General features: G+C 56.7%; 1 protein-coding gene across 2 annotated transcripts in view; it reads right to left on the minus strand.

Annotated features, from left to right (window-relative positions):
* Positions 1-1,518: 1,518 nt before the first annotated feature.
* Positions 1,519-24,068, minus strand: part of SMTNL2 (smoothelin like 2) — a 25,670-nt gene continuing 3,120 nt past the window's right edge. The window contains exons 2-8 of one of the 2 annotated variants that reach the window (XM_017512171.2): positions 18,364-18,451; positions 17,604-17,846; positions 16,905-16,980; positions 15,537-15,716; positions 13,960-14,077; positions 13,569-13,720; positions 1,519-2,452 (exon numbers count right to left, since the gene is read on the minus strand). In XM_017512171.2, the coding sequence (XP_017367660.1) occupies positions 2,326-2,452; positions 13,569-13,720; positions 13,960-14,077; positions 15,537-15,716; positions 16,905-16,980; positions 17,604-17,846; positions 18,364-18,451 (984 nt within the window). In that variant the 3' untranslated portion in view covers positions 1,519-2,325. The remainder of the gene's footprint in view (positions 2,453-13,568; positions 13,721-13,959; positions 14,078-15,536; positions 15,717-16,904; positions 16,981-17,603; positions 17,847-18,363; positions 18,452-24,068) is intronic. The other variant, XM_037732703.1, reaches the window with a different exon arrangement.

Here is a 24,068-nt window from a genome sequence, read left to right on the forward strand (position 1 = left end):
CACACCTGGCCTGTGCGGTCTCCTCTAACCAGCATGTGCTGTGTCATATTCAGAAAGTGCTTATAGGCGCTCACTGGCCTTGAAAAATATCCATCAGCTGTTGGGTAAGCTGAAACCCATCGAGGCTCTGGTGAAATGTTCACTTCAGGGAAACACACACACAAGGCAATTTGATCAGACTTCACACGTTTTAACAAAATCCAGGTGAAGGAATCTCCTCTGGAAAAACAGAAGACTCTTACGGGCAGCTCCAAGAAATAATTCTCTCGAGAAAGGGAAAAAAGATGTGAAATTCTCCACACCAGACTAGAAAACAAGATGAAATGGGATTTCACCAAACGTGGAAATTTCACGTAACCCCGATCTAAAACTGTGGTTTCCAAACGTCTCCGGGTTGTGAAACCCTCATGGATTTTCCTCCCACGCTTTGTCTTAGAGGTAATCAAGTTCAAAACTCATAAACTCCAAAAAATCATAAGATCCCTCACCCCCAACCCCACCACTCCCAACAAAGACCGCAGGCAAGAACACCATGGAACCGACTTTAAGATCTCTAATCTGTAGAGGACACCATTCCTAAAGTTTAAAAGAAATTGATCTTTATTCTGGCAGGATCTGCTGTTTCATGCAGAGTGTATGGCCATGTCTTCGACTCGGGAGAGTGCTATTTAATGTGTTCGAGTACTCAGCAACATATACCCATGCTTTTTACAGAGCCCTTGTGTTCCCCGATTGGCTTCAGGTTTGAAACCCTAAGCTTCAGTTATGTGTCTCTGCTAACAATAGGGCTCACCTCCCGACGCCTGCAAGAGACAAGAGGGATAGCAAGGGAATGACTTCCAGTGTGGGGAATTCCGAGAGAAACGGCAGGATGGCAGCCTGGGTCAACGAATCCACAGAGAACACTGCTCAGCCACCCGCAGGCTCTGCCATGTTCCTCCTGACACCCCCAGGGATCTCCTGCCTGCCCCCAATATGCCACACAAGGGACACATGTGACCCCCGAAAGGCACTGGTGTTGAGAGCCCGCTGCATGAGATGAAGACACACACTCGCTCCTTAAAGAGAAGTTTTAGACATGCATGGCTAAAATCCAACCCAATTATACAAGGACTCTTGGCTGAAAATAAGCTGATGGCTGGAACTTCATAGAATCGCAAGATGTTTCTGTGTAAATCCTGCCACCAAACAGCTGTGAAAATAAACCAGCGTTCCTTGGTGGGCTTCCTCCAAGTGCGGGCCCACCCCAAACCCTGCTGTCTCAGGCCACTGTTTATCACAAACACCGCGTCCTACTCCTAGAGGACAGACCTCAAGGGGAGTCTGCAGACGCTCCTTCCGCACCACAGAGCCGGGAGAGAGGCGGACTCAGAGCTGACAGCGAATGTCATCTTCAACTTTCCAGGCAAGCGATTTAAGTGCAGAAACGGGGTGGGGTTTCTGTGGATATTCACCTGGTGTACAGAGCCTCGTATTCGCAGAACTCCCTTCTCCCAAACAGAAATAACAAATCCCAAGCAAAGTTCAACACATCTTTTTTATGTACAAATGGGACACTGGGACACAGGGGGTTACTTTTTATAAATATCTGCAGTAAATCCCCTAAAAAAGATGTGAATAAAAACGCTCTTTCTCAGCACAAAGGGCTTATCCTTCCTCTAAATCGAAAACTTCCCGAGAGCCTGTGCTTAGCCAAACACTTGTGGACCCCCTGGGAAAAACAGGATCATATTGGGACCAAGGGGAGAGCCTTCCCATCTCCCAGGAGAGCAGAGGTGACTTGAAGGTCATCTGTCGCCCAGGACTTGGGAGTGATTATACTGCGCCTTCCCAAGACTTGCAGCCGGTCGTCTTTGTCAAGCTGCTGATTAAGTGGTCTGTTTCCTGGCAGTGGCCCAGAAGGAAGAGAGGAACTTACAATCACGTGAGGAAGTAAAAAATTCTGGGCATTTTGATTTAAAAAGAACACTTGGTAATCAATGTAACCCTGTAAAGCCGATGTATCGAATTCACCAGAGGGAACATCTTAGGTTAGCATTCCGGAATCTATAAAGACAAGCATTGCTTTAGGAAGATCATTACTTAGCACCAATTTCTCTCACTCGCATAATTTTTCCTTTTCCTCCGAGCCCTTGGCTGTGATCAGCGCTGTCAGAGCAGAGCTCAGCGGTACTTTTAATCAGTAACACAGCTGGTCTGGAAGAGGAGTGCGGTCACACGCCACAGAACAAACAGCGCGCTCACGCCAAACGGCAAGGCCACTGGGGCACACGGACCCACGGCCTCTTCCTGGGGCTGCTCTTTGACTCTCCAGGCCCAGGGGCTTTACTCGAAGCGACGCAGGTGGTTGTACAGCGACTGGACGTAGGTGAAGACACACATGGGGTCTGGCTTGCGGCCCATCACCATCATGTCCTCCACTTCGATGAGGCGCTCACAGTTGGCCAGATTCCTGAAACACACAAGCCCCGTCAGAATGGCGGTCCAGCCCCACAGCCGCGACAGGGCACGGAACTCAGCCTGCAGCCAGAGGTCCCCCCTCTTTATTTCTTTTTTTTTTTTTCCCCTTGGTGTCCCATCCCAATTTGAAAGCCAGTTTGGGCCGGGAGCAGTGGCTCACACCTGTAATCCCAACACTTTGGGAGGCCAAGGCAGGTGGATCACCTGAGGTCATGAGTTCGAGACCAGCGGGGAATTCAGATAACCTGGCAGAACCTTTGGACTCACTGGCTCCAATGCAGTGTTTCCAAACTCCCAGATTTATAAGCCCCCTATATAATTAATATTTTCATTTAAATAGACTTACATTATTTAATTTGGCTTTTATTTTTTAGAGACAGGGTCTTGCTCTGTTGCCCAGGTGTGAGTACAATGGCATGATCCTAGTTCACTGCAGCCTTGACCTGCTGGGCTCAAGTGAGCCTCACACCTTGTCTTCCCAAGTAGCTGGGCTGGACACACACCACCATGCCCAGCTAGTTTTTTGTTATTGTTGTTTTGTTTTTGAGACAGAGTTTCACTCTTGTTGCCCAGGCTGGAGTACAGTTGCACAGTCTTGGCTCACTGCAACCTCCTCCTCCCAGGTTCAAGCGATTCTCCTGCCTCAGCCTCCTGAGGAGCTGGGATTACAGATGTCCACCACCATGCCTGGCTAATTTTGTGTGTGTGTATTTTTAGTAGAGGTGAAGTTTCACCATGTTTGCCAGGCTAGTCTTGAACTCCTGACTGCAGGTGATCCACCTGCCTCGGCCTCGGCCTCCCAAAGTGCTGGGATTACTGGCGTCAGCCACCATGCCTGGCCCAGCTAGTTTTTAAAAAACAGTTTTGTAGAGATGGGGGTCTCATATGTTACCTGGACTGGTCTTGAACGTCTGCCTCAAGCCATCACAAAGCCTCCTGAGTAGCTAGGATTACAGGCACAGGCGATCCACAGTATCTGGCATATTGTATTTAAATTTTAAGTGAGACTATATTTAAGTTAAAAAAAAAAAAAAAGTAAGCTGAGTGTCCTCGTTCACGCCTGTAATTCCAGCACTTTGGGAGGCTGAGGCGGAAGGGTCACCTGAAGTCAGGAGTTTGCAACCAGCCTGATCAATACGGTGAAGCCCAGTCTCTACTAAAAACACCAAAACAATTAGCAGGACGTGGTGGCACATGCCTGTAATCCCAGCTACTAGGGAGGCTGAGACAGGAGAACTGCATGGACCCACGAGGGGAAGCTGCTGCGCCACTGCACTCCAGCCTGGGCAATGGAGCGAAACTCCTCCTCCTCAAAAAAAAAGTAAATATCAACAGTATACGGAAAGTCAGCGTGCGTTATTAAAATAAATGTAAAACTAGGTCAGGTGCGGTGGCTCACACCTGTAATCTTAGCACTTTCGGACGCTGACACGGGTGGATCATGAGGTCAGGAGTTCGAGACCAGCCTGGCCAATGTAGTGAAACCCCATCTCTACTAAAAATACAAAAGTTAGCCAGACATGGTGGTGCATGCCTGTAATCCCAGCTACTCAGGAGGCTGAGACAGGAGAATTGTTTGAACCTGGGAGGCGGAGGTTACAGTGAGCAGAGATGGCGCCATTGCACTCCAGCCTGGGCAACAGTGCAAGAATCTGTCTTAAATAAATAAATAAATCGAAAACTAACAAAGCAAAAAATAAATTTACCCATTTGACTCCTAAAAGTGCTTTTAGACTTTTTTTTATGTATATATTTTTGAGACGGAGTCTTGCTCTGTGGCCCAGGCTGGAGTGCAGAGGTGTGATCTGGGTGCCTGTGCACCCAGCTGACCTTTTTTTTTCCACCATGACCCACAGTAAGGAAGATATTTTTATCATGATTCAGCACAGGCACACATGTATACGAAAATAAACTTTCACATCCTTACCTTTACTACTGCCTGTATTTTCTCCGCGATAATTCACATTATTTCTCTCCCGGGCCCCTCCCCAACTCTTTAAAATGCTGGTCAGGAAGCACTGAAGTGATTTTACAATCACTAATAAGTCGTAACTGGCACTTTAAAAGATTGCTTAATATCATTGCCACCCCCCTCACCCCCCCAGGGCCCTCTGCCCCCTGGCGTGGGAAGTACGGGTTTAATTTTCGGCTCACTGGTTTAGACTGTGTGTACACTGTGGCCTTTCACTGGGGCTCAGAGGGAGGGTGAAGGCCTCATGGCCGTGGGAAGAGGAACATCAACAGTCAAGACATCGCCCTGAGCATCTCAGCACGAGGTCCCGAAGTAACAGCAGACTGCCTGCGGAACGCCCCCGCCCTGCGGCCCCGCCCCCTCCGACTCTGCCCAGCCCGGCGGCCCCCGCCCCCTCCCACTCTGCCCAGCCCTGCGGCCCCGCCCCCTCCCACTCTGCCCAGCCCGGCGGCCCCGCCCCCTCCCACTCTGCCCCCGCACTGCGGCCCCGCCCCCTCCCACTCTGCTCACAGTGTGCCTGGCTCCCCTGGGCTCTAGCTGGAGCCGCCCTGACATTATCAGGCAGAACCAAAAAGGCAGAAACGATCGCACTAGGTCCAGTTGTCAGCGCCCTTCCTTCAGCAGCTGTGCGCGCTTTTGTAGCTCCAGGGGACCACAGTCTTTTGTTTTTAGTTTTTATTTTTCTTTCCATCAGTAAGTGCCTGTCAGGGTTCAAATCCCAGCTCCACTACACACTGGGGTCAGTTGGGGGGAAATAGGGGAGGGAAGGTGGGGGGTGGGGAGTTGGGGAGAGACAGCAAGGGGAGAGATGCCAGATGTAGGTGATGGGGAGGAAGGCAGCAAATCACACTGCCATGTGTGTACCTATGCAACAATCTTGCATGTTCTTCACATGTACCCCAAAACCTAAAATGCAATAAAATAAATAAAGGGGAAAAAAAATCCCAGCTCCACCTCTTACAGGCCGTATATCTTTGGGCAACACACTTCATTTCTCCAGGCCTCAGTTTCTCCATCTGTGAATTATATCCGCCTCAAAAGTGTGCCATGAAGATCGTAAACCCATGCAAGTCAGGTGGCATTGCAAAGGGCACATCGAAAGAGCTAATAAATGTTCAAGATTAGACTGGGCGAGGTGGCTCATGTCTGTCAGCACTTCGGGAGGCCGAGGTGGGAGGATCACTTGAACCCAGGAGTTTGAGGCCAGTCTGGACAACACAGTAAAATCCCGTCTCTACGAAAATTGCAAAAATTAGCCAGGCATGGTGGTGCACACCTGTAGTCCCAGCTACTCGAGGCTGAGGTGCGAAGCTGGCTTCAGCCCAGGGGGTGGAGGCTGCAGTGAGCCCAGATCGCACCACTGCACTCCAGCCTGGGCGACAGAGCCAGATCCTGTCTCAGAAAAAACAAAACCAAAACAAACAAAAAAATCACAGCTCATTCTTGTTGCCGTTTTGATGATCATACCTCACTTTAAGAAACAGTGTGGGTCACAGAGAAAAGGCCTGAATGTGAAATCTAAATAGTTGAGTTCGAACTCTGACTCTTCCAACTGCTTCACCTTCTGTGCCTATTTCCTTACGGTGGTTCATGCCTGTAATCTCGGCGGGCAGATCACCTGAGGTCAGGAGTTTGAGACCAGCCTGGCCAACATGGTAAATGGTTTTTATGTCTCTACTAAAAACATAAAATTAGCCGGGTGTGGTGGTAGGCGCCTGTAATCCCAGCTACTTGGGAGGCTAAGGCAGGAGAATTGCTTGAACCTGGGAGGTGGAGGTTGCAGTGAGCCGAGATTGCACCACTGCACTCCAGCCTGCGTGCGAGAAAAAGAAAAAAAAGAAAATTGGAGTACAGCTCTATACCAGCTCTGCTATCCCTCCCAGTGGGCCTGTTGGGAGGTTGTGATTCCACAATGTGTCTTTATGCATCTTGTTCCCCAGAGAGCCCAGCCAGAGGGGAGACCCCCTGAGCCAGCAAGATTCCTCTGACCCACCCCAGTTTGGCACGACCCACTCAGCGCTTTCTACCAGGACTCACGCGGCTGTGTGCCCCAGAGACAAAGGCTGTAACATTACCCGCAGCCCTGCTCTGCTGTGCTGGCTGGCCGCCAGGCCTCCTATCAGAAACCAACTGTCATGGCGAAATGGAGACATCTGTCCTGGATCCCCTCCCCGCCTCCCCCTTGGGGTTGCAGTGGGTGGCCTGTAAGGGAATCCAACAGGCTTTGTGGGGTGGTGAGTGAGTCTGGCCTGATGAGCGGGCACCCTTTCTCCCTGGGACAGGCCAGACCAGGGCTCCACGTCAGGGAAGTCGGCCCTCTGATGCGAGCAAGCATGCAAAGGTGCTTTGTCAATGATAAAGCATTGAAAATATGAGTTTAGGCTGGGCGCTGTGGCTCATGCCTGTAATCCCAACACTTTGGGAGGCTGCGGTGGGCGGATCATTTGAAGTCAGGAATTCAAGATCAGCCTGGTCAACATGGTGAAACCCCATCATCTCCACGAAAAATACAAAAATTAGGCTGGGCGCAGTGGCTCACACCTGTAATCCCAGCACTTTGGGAGGCCAAGGCAGGCAGATCACCTGAGGTCAGGAGTTCGAGACCAGGCTGATCAACATGGTGAAACCCTGTCTCTACTAAAAATACAAAAATTAGGTGGGCTTGGTGGTGCACGCCTATAATCCCAGCTACTCAGGAGGGTGAGGCAGGAGAATTGCTTGAACCCAAGAGGCAGAGGCTGCAGGGAGCTGATATCACACCACTGCACTCCAGCCTGGGTGACAGAGTGAGAGAGAAAGAGAGAGAGAGAGAGAGAGACAGAGAGAGAGAGAGAGAAAGAGAAAGAGAGAGAGAGAAGAAAAGAAAGAAGAAAGAGGAAAGAAAGAAGAAAGAGAGAGAGAGAAAGAGAAAGAAAGAAAGAAAAAAGAAAGAAGAAAGAAAGAAGAAAGAAAGAAAGAGAAAGGGAAAGAAAGAAAGAAAGTGGAAAGGAAAGAAAAGGAAGGAGGGAGGGAGGGAGGGAAGGAGGGAGGGAGGGAGGGAAGGAAGGAAGGAAGCCTGAGTTCAGAGAAGCTGGGGACCTGGGTTCACCTTCCTGATTGATCCTGTCGCACCTGGCGCCCTCCTGCCACACAGGTGGAGCACCACCTCTCCCAGGCCTATTTGGAGGATCCCAGGTGTGTGGGAACAGGCTGCACACATGGCCAGGTTATCAGCCCTGACAGCGGTGGCCTCAGTGGTCCCACATGTTAATTGGGGACAGCTTGAGGACTCCAGGACCTCCACCCATCCAAACACCCTCATCAGAAGCACCAATCACCTCTATAAAGGCCCTGCCTCAGGTTGTTCATCTCAGGGGCCAGGGAAAGGGGACCCAATTTCCTCCAAGTACAGCTCAGAGCCTTCTGCAGACACTGTGAGCAGGAGAAAGTTCCTCCGACATTTCTTACGCTATTTGTGCCTGTGTGTACCTTCTACCTACTGGTCCCACAAGGCTACTTATTCTCAGTCTAACTTTCCCCCCATGAAAGAACCCTTCACGTGCCAGAAGAAAACCTTGCTTTCATGTCTTTCTCTGAACTAAATAGCTCTGATTCCTTAACTGTCCCCACAGAGGACACCTAGGACGCACTCCTCTGAGCCAGGTCTTATTGCTGTGACACCCACTTCATAGGAGGCTCTCAGAATTGCTGGCATGTTCAAGGTGCTGCTCACCCTCCACAGAGGAGAGCCAGCTGACCCCTGCTTCGTTCTAGAGACTGCCTTTATCCTCTGATAATGACCCTTGGCCCCTGCTCTGGCAGCAAGTCTTCAAGACCAGGGTGGCAGCTAGGATGGGAGTGGAGTCCACGCCCTGTGTCACCCTCCACTGCCCAGATCATTGGCTTCCACCGCAGGCAACGAGGGCACTGGGCCAGGATGCATTTGCACCCACTGTTGTTATTGCTAAGTTGAGCACAGGAGAATGTGGGGTTCCTAGGGGAGCGGGGGGTGTCACAATATGCAACAAGCAACCACCATCTCCTGGCTCCCTCTTTTCTTCCCCCTGCCACCTTCGCCACTCACCAGCTTCCTTCCCTGAGAGCTCCAAATTCTCCATCCCATAGGCAGAGATCATCCTCTGTCTTGGAGACACAGCTCACAGCGCACCCTCAAGAACACCCGCCTTCCACAAATCCCCGGAGGTCAGGAGGTTGTGACCAGCCTGGGTGACAAGGCAAAACCCTGTCTCTACTAAAAATACAAAAATTAGCCAGGCGCAGTGGCTCTCACCTGTAATCCCAGCACTTTGGGAGGCCGAGGCGGGTGGATCACCTGAGGTCAGGAGTCTGAGACCAGCCTGGCCAACATGGTAAAACTCCGTCTCTATTAAAAGTACAAAACTTAGCCGGACGTGGTGGCGGGCGCCTATAATCCCAGCCACTTGGGAGGCTGAGGCAGGAGAATCAATTGAATCTGGGAGGCGGAGGTTACAGTGAGCTGAGATTGCTCCATTGCACTCCATCCTGGACAACAAGAACAAAACTTCGTCTCAAAATAAAAGAAAACAGAAAAAAAAAAAAAAAAAAGCCCCTGGCTCCCACCTCAGCCTCCCAAGCAGCTGGGACCACAGGTGTGCACCACCACACCCAGCTAATTTTTTGTATTTTCTGTAAAGACAGGGTCTGGCCACGTTGCCCAAGCTGGTCTCGAACTCCTAAACTCAAGCAATCCACCCGCTCTGGCCTCCCGAAGTGCCAGGATGGGACTGCATGCATAAGCCCGGGGCTCACTACCATTTTTAAAGTGCCTTTGCCTGCACCCCGCGTCGGTCGGCTGGGGAAAAGACGGAAAGGGTTTCTGCTACTCTGTCTCGAGCTGGCCTGGAAAGGCGCTGGAGGAGGGGTCTGGGGGTTATTTTTATTTTTTTATGCCTGCTCTCAATGCAGGCAAGGATGCCAGGAATCGGACTAGTACCTCCTATCTGGTTTTAGACAGAGACACATGGGCACTACAAATAGCCTGGAAGCCCCTTCTGCTCCAGCGAAACCCGAGAGCAGGACACATTCCCCGCAGGGCAAGTGGGGAGCCTGGGGCTGCACGTCCTGCGCTCTGCCTCCAAGGAGGCGGAGGGGACCGGTGCAGAAGGGCGTCTTCCATAAAAGGGGCTGGTCCTCGCTCGTTCCAGATCCCGGACACCTGTGAGGCAAGGGAAGCTCGCTGCGCTGTCAGCACCGCATCATTCACACGGATTAGGCTGTGGGGAATCTCTGAGGCCATAAATCATCAGGTGCGGGTGGGGGAGGGGAAACACACACCACTTTCACTCCAAAGGTCACTGATGCATCCTCCTGCCTTTAAGGCGTTTGCTGGCGGAAAGGTTTCCTTTCTCCTGCAAGGGGAACCCGTGGTTTGGGGACCTGTGTCCTCCTTTCCCTTCCAGAGGTTGCCTTTATCAGACCCCATGCTCCTGTTGTCCCACCCTGTCTGCCCAGGCTGTCCTTCTCCACCCCGTCCTCCCTTCTCAGCCTGTGCTCCCTTCTCGGCCCTGTGCTCCCTTCCCGGCCCTGTGCTCCCTTCCCGGCCCTGTTCTCCCTTCTCAGCCTGCGCTCCCTTCTCAGCCCTGCACTCCCTTCTCAGCCTGTGCTCCCTTCTCAGCCTGTGCTCCCTTCTCAGCCCTGCACTCCCTTCTCAGCCTGTGCTCCCTTCTTGGCCCTGTGTTCTCTTCCCGGCCCTGTGCTCCCTTCCCAGCCCTGTGCTCCCTTCTCTGCCCTGTGCTCCCTTCCCAGACCTGTGCTGCCTTCCCGGCCCTGTGCTCCCTTCCCTGTCCTGTGCTCCCTTCCCGGCCCTGTGCTCCCTTCTCCGCCCTGTGCTCCCTTCTCGGCCCTGTGCTCCCTTCCCAGCTCTGTGCTCCCCGGCCCTGTGCTCCCTCCCCTGTCCTGTGCTCCCTTCCCGGCCCTGTGCTCCCTTCTCCGCCCTATGCTCCCTTCCCGGCCCTGCGGTCCCTTCCCAGCCCCGTGGTCCTGCTGCCTGCACACCCTGGGTGGCTTCCAGCAGCACATGTCTGCTCAGCCTTTGCTGCAAACCTCAGGAATATGGGTGAGGACATGACAGCCAGCATCCTCAGGTGGGTGTCCCTGCGCTTTCCCGCCAGCTCTTCTAAGCAGCCTATTGTCTAGGAAAGGAGGTGATCCAAGCTGCCTTCTCCCCAGGAGGCCCCAAGCAGGCGAGTCAGTCTTCCCAGCCCTCTCCCCCAGTACCTGGGAGATAATCTTGTGATGAGTCATGAGGGGAGGTGCCTTCCCAGGCTCTAAGCAAACCCCCACCCCCAACCCTGGCACAGGCCTGCAGTGGACGCCTCTTCCCACCCCCCTCGAGTCAGCAGTAAAGCAAGAACTCATCTCAGCAGCTTGGGCAGACCCATCCTCCCTGCCCCCCTCCACAGCCGGAGCAGGCTCCGGCCACAGGGAGGCCAGGCCGGCGATTTACCCTGCTGTGTGCTCCGGGAAGGCAGCAGGCAAAACCTGGACCAGCCTCGCCGCCGCCTCCCCCTCACCCCACCAGGCTGGGAATAGCAGAAACATCTGTTTGGAGTGTAGAGGCTCCCTGGACCCAAACCTTGTGCTGGGGAAGCACCACCTGGAGTCGCCCTGGCTCCGGCTGCCAAGGGGAGCTGTGTTCCCTGCAGGCTGGGGCACGGAGCCACCACCCCATGGCCCGCGGCATCCTCTCTCTCCCTGCCACAGCCTAGCCTGGTCCAAGGCGGAGGGTGACCGAGGTGGCCAGGACATAAGCGGGCACCACACTGGACTTAGACGACGAACAAAGAACCCTGAAAGACAGTGTGGCCTCTCCGCTGGGGTGGGTGCTGGGGTGCGCGCCCCAAGGCCCTGGCCCTGCATATTCTGACAGTCTGGTTGTTGGCGGGTGCCCCATCTGGGCTTTGGCAGCTGGGCCCCCTCCTCGGGAGCTGCCTGCTTCCCGCGCCACGCACTCCGCTTGGCTCCACCACCCCATCGTCTGCATCCAGTTATGCAACACGCTCGGCCAGAGCTGTTTCTGAATTAGGATGACAGCTGACCCCAAGCAGCCAAGACAGAAAGGCTTTTCAAGTATACAAGGAGCTCTTGTGACCCCAGGGGACTGAGTCCAAGCGCGTCATCCAAGGCAACCCAACAGGGCTGATACCAAGATTCCAAAAACTCACACCAAGGAGCTCAGAGCCAGCGTCTCAATTCTGCCCCCTGAGTGAGAGTGGCTGCCCCAGACAGGGGCGGCTGTCTCAGGTCAAAGCGAGACTTAGAGTACCACGTGTGGGTATTCTGGCTTTCGTTCCTTCCCTGGCCAGGCTCAGGGTCCGGGGAGGTGGGCCGGGGCCAAGGCCCGATGATTGGGCCGGGAAAGGAGCGGGGAAGGCAGGTGAGGCCTGGGGTGAGGCTCCTTCAACCCAACAAGCCCATGAGGACCACTCTCTTTTTTTCTTTTTCTTTTTTTTCCAGACAGAGTTTCACTCTTGTTGCCCAGGCTAGAGTGCAATGGCGTGATCTCGGCTCAGCGCAAGCTCCGCCTCCTGGGCTCAAGCAGTTCTCCTGTCTCAGCCTCTTCAGTAGCTGGGATCACAGGCATGCGCCACCACGCCCGGCTAATTTTGTATTTTTAGTAAAGACGGGGTTTCTCCATGTTGGACAGGCTACTCTTGAACTCCCGATCTCAGGTGATCCGCCCGCCTTGGCCTTCCAAAGTGCTGGGATGACAGGTGTGAGCCACTGCACCCTGCTCGGTGAGGACCGCTCTTAAATGTGGGCACTGAGGACCCACACCAGAAACAGACATGGTCAGTTGCAGACCGACGTCAGAGGCTGACGCCAGCGGACACAAAGGCAGGGAGAGAACAGCAAACCCGCCCTCCAGAAGGCTTGGCTTTGGGGATGACCTTACTTCTCTCTGAGCTTCAGAGAGCTTAGCGTCGGGCAGCCCCAAACACCACTCATCTGTGCCCTGCTCCCTGCCCTGGGGGCCAGGATGAACCACAGCCATGGCTCCTGGCCCTCTGTCTTCCTATTGGGTTCAGTCCCCAAGAGGCCCTGGCATGAGGCAGGAGGGGAGTGAGGTTGGGCACTCATCCCATAGCTGCCTCCCTGCCAGGTCACAGCGAGCTGACTGCAACCATTTGCCCAATCATGGCCCTCATCAGACCGTCCTCTCCACCCAGGCCACGGGCTGCTGACCACACACTGCTGTGCTCCTGAGGCTGCTGCTCAGGGCCTGGCCCTCTGCCTCATTCCTGCCTGCGCCTTTGTCAAGAGTCCCTGTATGAAACTCTCCTCGCCCAGTTTTTGACTGTGCCCCTGTGCGCCGCTGGAGCCCCTAACTTTGCCACCTTTCCTGAGGCCTTCAGCCAATAACCAAATCCCAAACTCGCTTTCCAGGTGCCTCTTGAGCCCAGAGCCACCCCCATCCTCACCCCAGGAGTGGGACCTAAGCAGCGAGGCAATTTCACAATCAATGCCAGAACACGGTTTAGGGAAGGAAAATCTGATTGGAAGCAAAATCTGCTTTTTGTTTTTTAGACAGAGTCTCACTCTGTCACCCAGGCTGGAGTACAGTGGCTTGATCTCAGCTCACTTTAGCCTCCGCCTCCCGGGTTCAAGCAATTCTCCTGCCTTAGCCTCCCAAGCAGCTGGGACTATAGACACATACCGCCATGCCTGGCTAATTAAAAATCTCCCTTTAAGTGGCCTGGAGAGTAATCAATTTCTTGCTAACTGGCCGCTGTAGGTCAGGCGAGCAACGGCATCTCTGCATCAGTCCAGAGAGGACAGATTCAGAGCTCTGGGGGACTCTGTCCAGCTGCCCTTCATGCCTGATCTGTGGCTGATCTCCCAGAGTGCACCCCAGAAGCTGGGCGCCCAGCAAAGAGGGCAGGTATCCCAGAAACAGAGTCCCCTCCCCCACTGAGTGCTGCATGACTCAGAACATCCCTCTCCAGGCCTCAGTCTTCCCATCTGCTCGAGAGGTAGACAGACCACATGGCCTCGGGGTCCTTCAGCTTTGCAGACAGCTGCCCCACAATCCACTCGCCCCATGCCCCCCCTGGGGAAACAGCTGGGCTCAGGGACCGGGCTGGGGCTGGCAGCCAGCAGGAGCCACCACACTCACTCGGCCATGGTGAAGGCCAGCTCGAAGTTCTTCTGCCGCTGCGTGGGGCTCAGGGAGTTGTAGTCGAAGGCGTCGGGGAAGAAGGAGTGCACCAGGGCGCAGAAAGCCATGCCATCGCTCCAGCTGGAGGAGAAGTTCTGCAGGTCCACGTGCTATGGGAGGGGAATGCGGTCAGCGCGGGGCCCAGACACGGATACCTGGAGTTTCTCAGCACACGCTGCGGGCAGTCAGGCAGCCACTGAGAAGGCATGATGACTGTGGCTCCCATCCCTTAACCTTAGCCTCAGCAGGCTCCTGCCCAGGCCAGAGAACAAGGACAGGGGCAATGCCTGGTCAGGCCCCTGGTCAGTGTGGGGGGCAGTCCCAGCAGCCGGAAGGGAGCCTGGCTCACCTGGTAGCCCAGCGTCTTGCTGCGGCACCACTCGAGCAGGATCTGCTTGATGCTGCTGGCGCTGGCCACGCCGAAGCTCTGCGATCGCTTCAGCCGGGCCCGGGCCTCACCTTTCCCCCTGCAGAGAGAGCGCAGGCCTGCTGCAGGAGCTGCCAGCCACCATCTCCCATTGCGAGTCCAGGACAGGGGAGGCAGTCCCTGCACCCCCAGGGAGGAGGCCCCCCTCCCTCTGCTCACCCAGGAGAGATGCTGGCAGCATGCAGGCTCAGCTATGCCCATGTCCACAGCACGGCCCCGTACACCAGCCACATAGCCTCCTTTGATGGTATGCGGTGGGACCATCCTCAACCCAAACTGCCCTCCAGGTCCCCTGTCTACTTCCCACCGCAGGAAGCAGGGGTCCCTTGGGAATCCTGAGACAGAAGACACTGGCCCACCCACATAGTCCCAGGCCCTGCCTTCTGCCTGGAACTCCTTTCCCTGCTCCTTCCTCCCCCGCCTCCTTCTGAGCCCCCCTTCTAATGGAGGGCCTCCTTCCCTGATGGCTCCTTCCTAGCCAGGAGGAATGATTTCCTCTTCTGGCCCCAAGGACAGTCTGTAATGGTCGGGACCAGGTTGTTTGGGGTGAGTGGGGACACGTCCTCAGTTGGCCTCCCTCACTAGAGTTGAGCAGGGACTGGCTGGCATCTCCATTATCCCACAAGGCCTGGGCCACTCCCTGCACACAGCAGGCATCAATACCAGGAACTGACGCGAAGACAGGCTGAATATGCAGAGGTGGCTGGAGCCCAGGGAGCCTCGAGGCCTGGAGCCCTCATCTCGAGGCCTGGTAGCGGGCTGCAGGGCATTCGGTCCCAGGGCATCTGCAATCCTCGGGCGAGGCCAACCCCACGCTGGGCCTCCCAGCTCCCGCCAGGAATCTCGGTCCCCATCCAGTCCCCAGTCTTGCCCAGAAACTAAAGGAGCCACAACTCATGGGGAATGTGGGTATGAGGGCAGCCTGGGGGCACTGGGGACATAGCAGGGTGCCCCGGTAATGGAGGAGGAGAGAGGGGCCCTCACCAGGCCCGGCCCCATGCCTCACAGCCCTCTTACCCCAACAACTGGAGCCCCCGTTCCCCCAATCTGTCCTGTGGCCCAGCCCTAACTTTGTGCCTTGCCCAAGAGATCTTGTCTTGGGGAACAGGACAGGGCTGAACCTGGCTCTTCAGCGCCCACCCAGCCCCTGCCTGGGTGTGGGCACACTGGGGGAACACCCCATCTGTGAGTGGGCATCCGTATCACCCCTCCCCCGTCTGTGAGTGGGCATCCGTACTGCCCCTCCCCGTCTGTGAGTGGGCATCCGTACTTCACCCCCCTCGCCGTCTGTGAATGGGCATCCGTGCTTCCCCTCCCCATCTGTGAGTGGGCATCCATACTTCCCCCCCATCTGTGAATGGGCATCCGTACTTCCCCTCCCCGTCTGAGTGGGCATCCGTACTTCCCCCCCGTCTGTGAATGGGCATCCGTGCTTCCCCTCCCCGTCTGTGAGTGGGCATCCGTGCTTCCCCTCCCCATCTGTGAGTGGGCATCCGTACTTGCCCGCCGTCTCCTGCTCCCACTTCTCAAACAATGCCTTCCGGGCCTGCGCCCCCGAGGTGCGGGGCAGCGTCTGCGACCTCACCAGCTCCCTGCGACGCTCCCCCGGCCGATGGACCTGAGTTGTGGCTGGCGGCTGCGGGGACATGGGCGACTGGGGTGGTGTCACCAGCGGTGGGCTGAGGAGAGAATTGCCAAGTTGGGGTGTGGGCCCAGCAGCCGTCACTAGCTCAGCAGGCCCCGGGGTCTCCATCCCACTGGGTGTAACAAGGAAGCTGCACCGTGATGGGCGCTCAGAGAGGAGCCCCCTTGCTCCGGACCCCTGCCAGTTTGGCAGGTTTTCTGAACTGTGCTGCCTGGTGGGCCTGGCCCATAGGCCCAACTCAGGAGGGACGCCAGTCCCCTCTCGGGACATCACCACCCCTTGGCAGGTGTCGGTGCTTTGGGAGGACAGGGGACCCCCTCCTCAGGCAGGAGGTGTGCCCAGAACCAGCCCGGTGGGGCCAGGCCTCCTGCCTCCACCACCGTGAGATAAGACCCCTCTGTTTCCTCTGAAACCGTTTGCCAGGAAGTCACAATTCTCCTTTTATTATTAAAGAAAAAAAAGCCAAGCCCGCTACCCCACCCCCACCCCGAATTACAGTCCCGCTGGGCAGAGGGGGGAGGCCTGCGCCGCAGGGAAGGCCCGGCTCACCTGTCCCTGCCCGCAGCCCGTGGGCAGGAAGTTCCTGGCTCCAAGGGACCCCAGCGGGCTGGGATGGAAGAAGACCATGCTCCTGTCCTCCCCCTCCTGCCGGCCAAGACACCTCCTCCAATTTTTTTTTTTTTTTTTTTAATCAGTCTCACTCTATCGCCCAGGCTGGAGTTCAGTGGTGCCATCTCGGCTCACTGCAATCTCCGCCTCCCAGGTTCAAGTGACTCTCCTGCCTCAGCCTCCCAAGTGGCTGGGATTACATGCATCCATCACCACGCCCAGCTAATTTTTGTATTTTTATAGAGACGGGGTTTCACCACGTTGCCCAGGCTGGTCTTGAACTCCTGACCTCAGGTGATCCACCGCCTTGGCCTCCCACAGTGCTGGGATTCCAGGCGTGCACCACGGTGCCCGGCTCCTCCTCCAATCTTTTGACTGACTTGAAGGGTCCACAAAGAAACCAGCCTGTGGCCACATTTCTCCAAATGAAGCTCTCCACCCAGCCCCACTGCCCCACTCCCTGCTCACACCTTCCCCCAACCGTGCCGCCCAGTGCTCCAGAGATCCAGCCCCGAGCCTTCCATGGAGACGCCAACCCCTGGGCGGCCAGCGTCCAACGCCGAGAAGACGCCTGGGCTGTGGCGCCTGCGCGGGAACAGGGGCCCTGACCCACCTGTCACTGTGTTTGCTGGCTGTCACTGCCCCGTAGCCAGAGCTTGACACAGACCTCGTGAAAGAGGAACTCTTCTCTGTGGAACAGACAGACGGAGAGAAGTGACACACCCCCGCCCAGGGAGGGCCACCACAGCCTCCCTTCCTCCGACCCAGCATCACTTTGTGGATGAATGAACCTTCTGGGCTAAGCCAGCCCTGCCTCAGTGACAGTGGCAGAGAAAGGAAGATAGGCACTCGCCACAACAACATCAAAGAGATCTTTTCAGCTGTCCCCGCCCTGCTCCTGAGAGAGCAGAGCTCAGGGCCCGTGCCATGTATCTGGCAAACACAGCTCCCAAATCTGTCCCACAGAGGCCCATGCCACCTCCGCCAGGACACAGCACAGAGGCCTGACCACAGGCCACATCAGGCCTGGGGCCTTGAGGGAGGGGACAGTGCCAACGTGCAGGGCAAGAGCCACCTTTCAACTGTGGCCTCCACCTGTAATAAAAGCCACGGTCACCCCTACCAGGGGATGACGCTATTTCTCAGCATCTCTGGGCAGAAGCCTGGGAGGATGGGCTAAGGGGAGGGGCAGACATGGCAGGCAGAGGCAGGGCTGGGCTTGGTCCCTCGTTTTGCAAGTCACCCACCGACTCCCCCTCCCCAGCCCCGGCCCTCCCACTCCCATCCCAAGGCCACACTGTCCTGCTCCTACCGCTAGGACTCGGAGTCCAGGACGGGGCGGCCTCGCTGGGGCTCGGGTTGAGGCCCCCCAGGGTGGCAGCAGACGTGGGTGATAGAGCCGCAGCTGAGGTCTCCCCAGAGAACCTGTCAGAGACTCGGGTGACAGCTGTGACTGGCTGGTGGGGCAGCCGCAAGGAGAGACTCACGGGGCGAGGCCTGGGGGGATCTGGTGCCTGGAAGGTTTGGGCAACCTCGGGGGGACCATCGCCTGGACCTGGAACATGTGACCAGCATGGGTGGGTGGTCAGCTGTGGCAGCCACAGGGGCCTAAGACCTCCCAGAAGGGCTCTAGCCTCCCTGAACCTTCCCCCCACCTCCTCCAGGAATGCCTCCCTAACTGCTCCAGCCTCCCTAACCTCCTACCAGGGATATCCTACTGCTCCAACCAGAGCTGATTTTCCCAGCTTCCCTTCATGGCCAGCTTCATAAATACTAGTTGGCTCACCAGCCCACTCTCTACCCTATTCAGTGCTTAGAAAAATTCCTCAGCCTCTACTTGCTTTCTTCTAGAAATGGGAGAGCTCACTACCAACCGAGATCTCCCGACTTTCCTCTGTGTTTCAAAAGTTCTACTGAATGACGCTGCTCTCCTGGCAGCCTCTCTGCCCGCTGGAGTTCAGGCTAGAGTCCCCCCACCCCAGGCCAAGGGCTGGCCTGGCGCATATACACAACCAAGGCCTCACTAAACCCCCAAACCTACCCAGCCACCCCTCCGCTGCCCTCAGCCCTACCTGCCCCCAGCTGGTGCCCATTTTCCACGATGCAGGAGTTTAAGGCCTTTTTCATCTCCGACTCACTGGCCTCATCGTAATCCAGACTCTACAGAGACACAAACCGCACCGAGAACCCGTCAGCCATGGGAAGCTGCCCACCCCCAGAAGCTGCCCGCCCCAAACCCCCTCCTGGTTCTGGCAAGATCCTGGGAGGCAAATACCTCCACTGGGCTCCTCCCAGAGTCCCAAAAAGCTGAGAACAGACATCAAGATTGAGGGTTCCAAAGTAGGTGAGGCCACCTCACCCTTTCCCCCAGGCTGGACCAGATGATGGTCAGGAGTGCCTGGCCCCCTGCCCCTCTCACCTGGGCCAGGCTGGCATGGCTGCCCTTGCAGGGGCAGCAGGAACCAGTGACACCAGGTCCTTCTGCGCCAACGAAAAGCAACAGCGCCCCGATCATGCTGAGGCCCGTGCATGGGTGGCCGGGACACGATTTACCCGGCCGTTCAGAGCCTGATCAGCTGCAGGCGACTCACCTATCCCAACTGGGTGGTAGGAGTGGGTGGGGCAGGTGGGGGCAGACAGCCAAGACCAGGAGCCAGTGGGGAACCTGGGATCCAGGCCGTGCTGCCACCCACCCCTGTGACCTGGGCCACATCACTTCCCCTCAGGGTCTCAGTTTCCCCGTTTGAGAAACGGGAGCAGGCTAGGCGAGCAACGTTTGGCATCCGCCCAGCATCCAGCCCTTCTTCCGGGCACACCCCTTATGCCAACCAGCTTCTGTTCTCGCAGTAGATGCTGTCAGAGCCATTTGACGGATGGGACCTGAGGGCTCCAAGGGGGCACGTGCCCTGCCCAAGGCTATACGGCGGAAGCCAGCTGGGACTTGTGGCCAGGGGAGAAGTTCTCAACCGTGGTCCTGCTCCCCTGCTCACAGCAAAGGCGTGTGAAGGGCTGACAGTGTCTGTGGGGCTCGTAGGGGCTCCACCGAGACCCCAGGACTAGCGGCTTGAGGGGTCGGCTGTGCGTCTTGTAGATGCCCTGGTCTACAATGTTTCCAGGCAAATGGTGACGCAGCCCTGGCCCAGAGGGCTCAGCTCCTCCCGCAGCCAGGGCAGGAGGCGCACGCCCTGCCGTGGGGAATCCATCTGGTAGGGGAGCCAGGCTCGTGAACAGAGGGGGCCATGTCAGCATAAGGATGTCTGGCACAGGCTCCACCCAACCCATCGGAGGAAGGAGGGCCTCTCAGAGCCAGCAGTGCCTCAGCCACATCCAGAGTGAGCCCGGAGGATGAGCAAGGGAGGGCACACCCAGCAGAGCGGTCAGTGTCTGCTTCTGCAGAGACATCAAGGCACAGGTATCTGACCACGCCCGCCCAGGACTCAAGCAGATGGAGCAGCGCACCCAGGATGCCCGCCCAGGACTCAGGCAGATGGAGCAGCGCACCCAGGATGCCCGCCCAGGACTCAGGCAGATGCAGCAGCGCACACAGGATGCCCGCCCGGGACTCAGGCAGATGCAGCAGCGCACCCAGGATGCCCGCCCGGGACTCAGGCAGATGGAGCAGCGCACCCAGGATGCCCGCCCGGGACTCAGGCAGATGCAGCAGCGCACCCAGGATGCCCGCCCGGGACTCAGGCAGATGGAGCAGTGCACCCAGGCTGCCTGCCCGGGGTCCTCGACACCTCAGGAAGGAACCCACGGTCCTCAGCTCTGTGTTTCAGGAACACCTTCCAGAAGATGTCAGAGAGGGGCACGGTGGAGGAGACCAGACGGCAAGACACTTCTCTAGTTCTGGGCAGGAACCGGGGAGGGGAGATGGGGCACTGGGAGGGCCATGGGCAAGAAGGACTGGGAGCTTTGGGGAAAAGGGATGGGCCAGGAGACTGTGCGGATATGGAAGAGGAAGGGTGCCAAGCCTCTTCCAGGCCCAGGCTTGGTGGGGCAGGACAGGTTTAGGGGTAAATAGGGGTTTCAGCTAGGGCATGATGAGGGCATGGGGCACCTGGAACATCAGGGAACTGAGGAGGTAGTTGAATTTTTGAGTCTGGAGTTTAAAGAGGAAAGAAGGATAAGGCCGGGCACGGTGGCTCACACCTGTAATCCCAGCACTTTGGGAGGCCGAGGCGGGGGGATCACGAGGTCAGGAGTTTGAGACCAGCCTGGCCAACACAGTGAAACCCCGTCTCTACTAAAAATACAAAAATTAGCTGGGCGTAGTGGCGGGCACCTGTAATCCCAGCTACTTGGAAGGTTGAGTCAGGAGAATCACTTGAACCTGGGAGGTGGAGGGTGCAGTGAGCTGAGATGGCACCACTGTACTCCAGCCTGGGGTGACAGAGCAAGACTCTGCCAAAAAATAAAGAGAGAGAGAGAGAGAGAGAGAGAGAGAAACAAGGATGAGCATGTTGAAAACAGAAGTCAGGGCATGCACTGGGCTCCTGGAAGTCCCGCAGAGGAAGAGCAGCTTGGGGCCCCTGGGATAAGGTCCCCACATTTCAGGAAGCAAAAGAGCAGTCAGCAGAGAATGGGGAGCAGCCAGAGAGATAGGAGGAACCCTTGAAGAACCGTGAGAAAGCCAAGGCCAGGAAGGAAGTGAATCCAGAAGCCAGGCACGGGGCCGGGCGCAGTGGCTCATGCCTATAATCCCAGCACTTTGGGAGGCTGAGGCGGGTGGATCACTTGAGGTCCAGGGTTCGAGACCAGCCTGGTCAACATGGTGAAACCCTGTCTCTACTAAAAATACAAAAATTAGTCAGGCATGGTGGCAGGTGCCTGTAATCCCAGCTACTCGGGAGGCTGAGGCAGGAGAACCGCTTAAACCCAGGAGGTGGAGGTTGCAGTGAGCGGAGATTGACCACTGCACTCCAGCCTGGGCAACAGAGTGAGACTCCGTCTCAAAACAAAAGGGAAAAAAAAGCCAGTTTCGCCCAAAGGCAGCCTGGGGTCGAGGAAAAGGTGAAGAGGAAATGCAATCAGGTGTCCATTGAGTTCAGCAAAAGAAGAGGCCACAGGTGCTTAGAAGCATGGGACAAGGGTCGGCGGGGACAGGAGAGGCCTAGGGGAGAAGTCCCAGGGAAATGAAGGCAGCAAAGTGACTTTAGCCCTGAGTGGAGCTGGGGGAAAAGGTCTGAGGGGTTTTTCCAGAGGGAAGAGGCAAGACCACATTTATATGCTGAGAAAGGTGAGGGGACCTCTGTGGGGTGGGGACCCTGGAGAGCTCAGAGCGGACAGGACCCAGAGCCTGGGGAGAGCCAGCCTTGGAGAGGAGGTGACCCCTCAGCTCTTGATTCACAAGTGGGAGGAGGAGAGGCCAGGGCGGTCCTCAGGAACACAGGAGAAGAGCCCTGAGTCTCAAGGCACGCACAGCAGAATGGGCATCCCCCCAGGCATGTCGGCCATGCCAGCCATGTCGGCAGAGAGAGGAGAACCAGCCAATCCAGCTGGAAGCCCGGCCCCTACTGTCACCAGGGCTCTGGCTCTGGGGTCTCCATGCCCCCCGCCCCACGCCCCTGCTCTCATCCGACAGGTTCCACAGGCCCAGGCAGGGCCCTGGGGGGAAAGGCTAAGGGCGAAACCATTTTCCCAGGAAATGTGTGTCTCTACGGGTGGGTGGGGAGGGGGGTCCCCCACAGATGCCTGTCCTTGCACGTTGCAGTCCCCTCAGCAACCCCCACAGTGCGCCAGGGGACCAGGTGCTATACCAGATGGCTAGATCCCTGCTAAGGGAGGAGGGGAAGGGGCTGGGATGCAGGGCTGAGCCCAGATTCCCAAGCTCCCCTGCCCCAAGACTAGAAGAAGCATTCCTCACCTGGGGAAAGGGCTCTGCCCAGGCCTTGGGTCAAGGATCAAGGGGCTATTCTGAGATCACCCTCCAACCCATCATCACACAGATGGGGAGAGGCAGCGGCAGAGTCAAAGTATGGGACTCAGGTCTCTTACCCCAAGCCAGGGCTCTGTCCACAAAGTGCTCTAGCCTTCTAGGGGGCAGAGAGGACAACTCAGGCAACTTATCTCCCAGGGCCTGGGTCAGTGGGTGCCCTGGCCCACAGGCTCTGTCTTAGACAACAAGGATGAGGAAAAGGGGTGGGACTGGGGCCACCACCCAGCGGGACCTTCACAGAACTCAGAGCTCTTCAACCAGAGGGCTGGGCTGGAACGAGCTGTGTCCGCAGACCCCTCAGTAGGCTACTGCGGTGCTCTGTTCGGGGCAGCTGCCTCGGTCATTGGGAAGGAAACCAGGGAGGCACCTCCGATCTGCGACCGGGCAGAAATCGCTGGAAAGACCTGGCGCTGGGGACAGGTCCTGTCAAGCTGGCCTGGTACTCCCCAAGAGTCCCCACGTCAGCTTTGTTTTGAGAAGGGGGAGGTGCCCCATGAAGGAGCCCAGGCCCGGGGTGATAAGTCTGATTTCAGGGACCTTCGTATTGGAAAAGCTTTTAAACATTTTTGTGGGGGAGGACGAATATTTCAGGCCTTCTGAGTGCTGCCTGAACTGCATGGACCCATCCGTGGGGACAAAGCCTACGCAGGGCCAGAGCCCCATCCTAAGACGATTCACACGGCTGACCCGGCCTCCTCCACTGACACCACCGTTTGAAAGGACGGGATTCAAACTTCTCCCTAAAGCATTTAACTCTCTTATCGCAGTGTGTCTGGGAAAGGAAGGCAGATAAGGGGAGTCTGGTTTCTTTCAGGGTCGGGCCTCTGACATGGAGCTGGCTCCTGGCGGCTGCTCCTGAGGCCTCCGTGGCCTCAGCCATGGGAATTCAGTGGCTCCAGCTCAGTTGAGGATGACATTTCCAGGTCACAGCTCTGGCCCAACCTGCTGGGGCCTGGGCCTGGCCTCAGGCTGCCACCATCCACCCCAGGCCCCCAGCTGGCCCCCAGCTCCCCGCTCCCAGCCAGACAGGATTGCTTGATCAGCCCTTCCTGCGCTGAGTTCAGGGCACATTTATATACTGGAGACAATATACCTCCAATCCCTTAGTCCCCAGTTTGAAAGCAAATGGGTCTCTAAATGTCGTGGCTTGTTACAGAGGGTCAGTGTGACACCGGTCTCTACAATGCCAGGTAGCACGGTCAACCCTGGCTCATGTGGGTGAGATGAGACTGTCCCACCAAGAACCCCACGACTCAGACGCAGCCTGAGAGGTCAGACGCCCAGCAGCCCGGTGCTCAGCTGTGACTCTCTGTCCATGGCCGACACTCAAGTCTCACCCGGCATTCAGCTGTGGTTGTGTCCACAGCCCACACTACAGTCTCACCCTGCACCCAGGCTCCTTGTTTGTGACCAAGCTCTCAATCACACGGTGCTGGTCAAGGCACACCAGCCCGAACATGTGGATGGCTCCACACGGTCCCTCCTCTTGGGCCGGACGCTGGCCTGGAGGCCGTGTCAATGCTCCCAAGGCGGAGGACAGCAAGAGAGGTGGGGATTGGTGCTTGTGAGGTCAGCCCTGTGCCAGCTGCCTCAGGCCCAGGAAGCAGGGCTCAAGGGGTGCTGGGGTTCTAACCCAACTGGGGACCATAGCCATACTCTGCCCACAGAGCTCACCTAAGCTTGCTGCTCACGCCCCTGGCTGCCTGGGTATCCATCCTCAGTCCCCAAAAGACTGATGCGTCCTCTGGCTGCCTGGGTCCCCATCCTCACCCCCAAAAGACTGATGCGTCCCCTGGCTGCCTGGGTCCCCATCCTCACCCCCAAAAGACTGATGCGTCC

This window comes from Cebus imitator, unplaced genomic scaffold (assembly GCF_001604975.1).
Source record: "Cebus imitator isolate Cc_AM_T3 unplaced genomic scaffold, Cebus_imitator-1.0 Scaffold464, whole genome shotgun sequence".
NCBI lineage: Eukaryota > Metazoa > Chordata > Mammalia > Primates > Cebidae > Cebus > Cebus imitator.